The sequence below is a fragment of the Lethenteron reissneri genome, chromosome 59, assembly GCF_015708825.2.
Source record: "Lethenteron reissneri isolate LAM-NWPU_2019-01 chromosome 59, ASM1570882v1, whole genome shotgun sequence".
Taxonomy (NCBI): domain Eukaryota; kingdom Metazoa; phylum Chordata; class Hyperoartia; order Petromyzontiformes; family Petromyzontidae; genus Lethenteron; species Lethenteron reissneri.
The window spans coordinates 1770763-1775359 of NC_083837.1; the positions used below are offsets into that span (position 1 = coordinate 1770763).

The 4597-nt window shown below is 51.9% G+C and overlaps 1 protein-coding gene across 1 annotated transcript in view; it reads left to right on the forward strand.

The window, feature by feature from the left end:
* Positions 1 to 1052: 1052 nt before the first annotated feature.
* The window catches only part of LOC133357720 (tumor suppressor candidate 3-like), a 20043-nt gene continuing 16498 nt past the window's right edge, over positions 1053 to 4597 (forward strand). The window contains exon 1 of the mRNA XM_061575815.1: positions 1053 to 1058. Coding sequence (XP_061431799.1) covers positions 1053 to 1058 — 6 coding nt within the window. The remainder of the gene's footprint in view (positions 1059 to 4597) is intronic.

The window sequence follows — 4597 nt, forward strand, 5'->3', positions numbered from 1 at the left end:
ACAGAAATTTAAAAATCTTCCCCCCACTCTCACCACCCCCTTTAAAGGACTTGAAATGCAATCGGGCAGATGTTGAGCATCCCGCTAACATTTGCCATTTCACAGATCGAGAGGTGGACTACAGGCGAGGGGTGGACTAAATCGGTCATCGCTAAAGGGTGGACTAACCGAGCGGATGGAGTCATGGGTGTTGGGGCTCACACCGTTGACACCAGCGTGGAAAATGAAGCGAACGTGTGGCAAGGGTGGACTATCGCCGAGCCGAGCTCTCGGAGGGACGCGCCGTCGGTGCGGTGAAAGGTCGAGCGTTTGAGCGACGGAGGTGGACTTTCGGAAGGTGGACTGCGCAAAAAGAGGCCGTCGAAATGTCGTGAGCGGTCAGACGGGCGGATTTGTACAAACACTGGGCGACTTTTAAGAAGGTTTGCTGTCGACAGGGGTGGAGTTGCCGGTGATGTAGACAATTGTCGGTGGCAGTTGAGAAAAGTGCTGCAACGGTCCGAATGGTGGACTATCACTGCGGGTCCAGCGTTCGGAAAGGTGGACGACTTCGCTGAGGCTGCACTCACCCCCGTGAGCGCTGGGGGAGGGGGGAGGAAACAAGGTGGACAAGCACGCGGGTGGTGTCAACGTCGGTGGACATTCAGATGGTCGGTAATTGATTGAAAGGTGGACAATGGAAGTGATGTTCAATTAAATGCACCGTGGGCCAGGAAAGTTCGGGCGATGGGGTGGACAATCGGTTGAGGTGGCCTGCAAAAGGTGGACTCACTGTGGATTGTAAATGATCAGAAGGTGGACTCCGTAGGGTCGTCTGCCACCACAAGGTGAACGACCCCCATGAGACTGACGAATCGGTGGACATTTGAGGTGTAAAATAATGACATGAAGTTGAACCGTCGGTGATTTCAATGACAAAAGTTGGACTCGCTGTGGATTGCGAATGACCAGAAGGTGGACTTAAGATGGATTACCGCCCCGGTCAACAACCGGGTGGACTCCCGATCTGGACGTGAGTTTCCACGGAAGGAGCGACTCCCCGGAGGCCGACTATGAAGGTGAGAGGTGGACTATCCCACGGCCCCGTGGAGTTTTTGTAGCTGCCTCCGAAAGGTCGACTTCGGTTGACCGCTCTCTCGGTCGCCTTCGTGAGCGAGCGAGCGGGCGGGCGAGCGGGCGGGTGAGCGGGCGATCTGTCGTAGGCGGAAGAGGATTTGAAGCTTTCGTGACTGCAGGTCAGAGGTCGCAACCGGGTACCCGATACCCGTACCCTACCCGATACCCGGCTACCCGTACCATACCCGGCTACCCGTACCCTACCCGATACCCGATACCCTACCTGATACCCGTACCCTACCCGATACCCGGCTACCCGTACCCTACCCGATACCCGATACCCTCCCCGATACCCGTACCCTACCCTACCCGATACCCGTACCCTACCCGATACCCGATACCCTACCCGATACCCGTACCCTACCCTACCCGATACCCGTACCCTACCCGATACCCGGCTACCCTACCCTACCCGATACCCGGCTACCCGTTTGCGACCCTGGCGCCAACTCGCTGCGCTTTAGCCGCCCGACGCTCCGCTCGTTGTTGTGAGCGTCGCTCCTCCGCCCTCCGTTGTTGTTGGAGGGCGACTGCCTCCAACTGCCCAGTAGCCTCCTCAAGGTGCACCTAGCCTGGCACCGCCCAGTAGCCTCCTCAAGGTGAACGTAGCCTGGCACCGCCCAGTAGCAGCAGCGTCCTTCACGAGCCTCCTCCTCCACAGAGGCCGATCTTGACACCGCTGGAACCGCTCATCCTTATGCATTGTAGGAATTGTGATAGCCACTCGTGAGTCGTTTGCTGATGAACTCCGCAACGCGAATGGGCACGGCAATTTAAAATCGTAACGCGGTTCGTCACCGGGAGAGAGACTGGAAATCGGCATCGTCTACACGTGGAACGATTTTGGGTTGAGTGGATTTGCTCCGCGAAATATTTGTCGCGATGACATCATTATTGTGGTGAGCGTCAATGATGAAAAGGTCACTTGGTAAAGATGTTACACTCCGTTAGAGTCTATGGGTCGCTGTGTGAGTCTGTGGGTCGCTGTGTGAGTCTATGGGTCTCTGTGTGAGTCTATTAGTCTCTATGTGAGTCTGTGGGTCTCTATGTGAGTCTATGGGTCTCTGTGTGAGTCTGTGGGTCTCTGTGTAAGTCTATGTGCCTCTGTGTGAGTCTATGGGTCTCTGTGCGAGTCTATGGATCTTCGTGAGTCTTTGGGTCTCTGTGAGTTGTTGGGTCTCTATGTGAGTCTACGGGTCTCTGTGTGAGTCTACGGGTCTCTGCATGAGTCTGTCTCTGTGTGAGTCTATGTGTCTCTGTGTGAGTCTATGGCTCTCTGTGTCAGTCTATGGGTCAATGTGTGAGTCTGTGGGTCTCTGTGTGAGTCTGTGGGTCTCTGTGTGAGTCTATGGGTCTTTGTATGAGTCTATGGCTCTCCGTGTGAGTCTGTGGGTCTCTATGTGAGTCTATGGGTCTCTGTGTGAGTCTGTGGGTCTCTATGTGAGTCTATGGGTCTCTATGTGAGTCTGTGGGTCTCTATGTGAGTCTATGGGTCTCTGTGTGAGTCTGTGGGTCTCTATGTGAGTCTATGAGTCTCTATGTGAGTCTGTGGGTCTCTGTGTGAGTCTATGGGTCTCTGTGTGAGTCTATAGGTCTCAATGTAAGTCTATGGGTCTCTGTGTGAGTCTATGGGTCTCTGTGTGAGTCTATGGGTCTCAATGTGAGTCTATGGGTCTCTGTGTGAGTCTATGGGTCTCTGTGAGTTCATATGTCTCTGTGTGAGTATATGGCTCTCTGTGTGAGTCTATGGGTCTCTGTGTGAGTCTATGTCTCTCTGTGTGAGTCTATGGGTCTCTGTGTGAGTCTATGTCTCTCTGTGTGAGTCTATGGGTCTCTGTGTGAGTCTATGTCTCTCTGTGTGAGTCTATGGGTCTCTATGTGAGTCTATGGGTCTCTGTGTGAGTCTATGGGTCTATGTGTGAGTCTATGGATCTCTCTGTGAGTCTATGGGTCTCTGTGTGAGTCTATGGGTCTCTGTGTGAGTCTATGTCTCTCTGTGTGAAGTCTATGGGTCTCTGTGTGAGTCTATGGGTCTCTATGTGAGTCTATGTCTCTCTGTGCGAGTCTGTGGGTCTTTGTGCGAGTCTATGGGTCTCTGTGTGAGTCTGTGGGTCTCTATGTAAGTCTATGGGTCTCTATGTGAGTCTGTGGGTCTCTGTGTGAGTCTATGGGTCTCTGTGTGAGTCTATGGGTCTCTGTGTGAGTCTATGGGTCTCTGTGTGAGTCTATGGGTCTTTGTGTGAGGAGTCTATGGGTCTCTGTGTGAGTCTATGGCTCTCTGTGTGAGTCTATGGGTCTCTATGTGAGTCTGTGGGCCTTTGTGTGAGTCTATGTGTCTCTATGTGAGTCTGTGGGTCTCTATGTGGCATCTGTGGGTCCCTGTACGAGCGTCCATGACCTCCACGATTTAGCGGGGCATGCGGGCGAACGTCTGAATACAATAGAGTTACTCGCTTTATCGACCCACTTGTTGATTGTTGAGACAGACCGTGGGGGTGATGACGACTTGGGAGACCGCGTGTGTGATGTTAATGCTACTTAATTGCCCTAATTGGCTGCTGCTGCCATTGCTACAAAACTGCGGGGTGTAATAAACGGCGATTGTTGAGTGTGGTGGTGTTCACGCTACAACGCGGGAACAGGACTCCTCGTTATAATGCGGAACACGTTATAACGGTCAATGTGAGTCTATGGGTCTCTGTGTGAGTCTATGGGTCTCTGTGTGAGTCTATGGGTCTCTATGCGAGTCTATGCGTCTCTGTGTGAGTCCTTGGGTCTCATCCGCCAGCAGTGGTGTGAGCAGGAAATTGCAGGGGCTGCGCTTAACCCTTCACGCAGCAATTCAACGTTCACCAATTAAACACATTGCGAATTGAATATTTAAAAAGCACAAACACGTTTAGACATTAAATATGTAAGAACTATGCTACGCGTGTACAAACGCGTACTCAGATTAAAAATGTTGATTTAAAGCTTTCGTGACTGCAGGGATTCATCTTCTTGGTTCTTTCGGTAAAGTCACGTAGAAGGGAAATAATAAAATAATAAAAACAAAACATAATAAAAATAATTCTCACGACGTTTCGGCCACAACGCCAGCAGCCGTCCTCAGGTGAAGAACAGGTCTGTCGAGAAGACAGAGTCTGAATGAATGTCTTCTCGACAGACCTGTTCTCCACCTGAAGACGGCTGCTTGCGTTGTGGCCGAAACGTCGTGAGAATTGTATTTTATTATGGTTTATTTTTATTATTTTATTATTTCCCTTCTACGTGACTTCACCGAAAGAACCAAGAAGACAGATTAAAAATGTCAAGCGCCTTTGTATGCCCGCCACTGGCGTTTAGACACCACCCCGGGCTCATTGCGAACGAGTAGCCATTCGCGTCTTTAAGGCTGAGCCGACCTAGGGGAGATCGAGGGCGCGGCTCAGATAGTCGCCGCGCTAACCGCAGCGCCACCGCTCCCCGCGTCACACAAAGA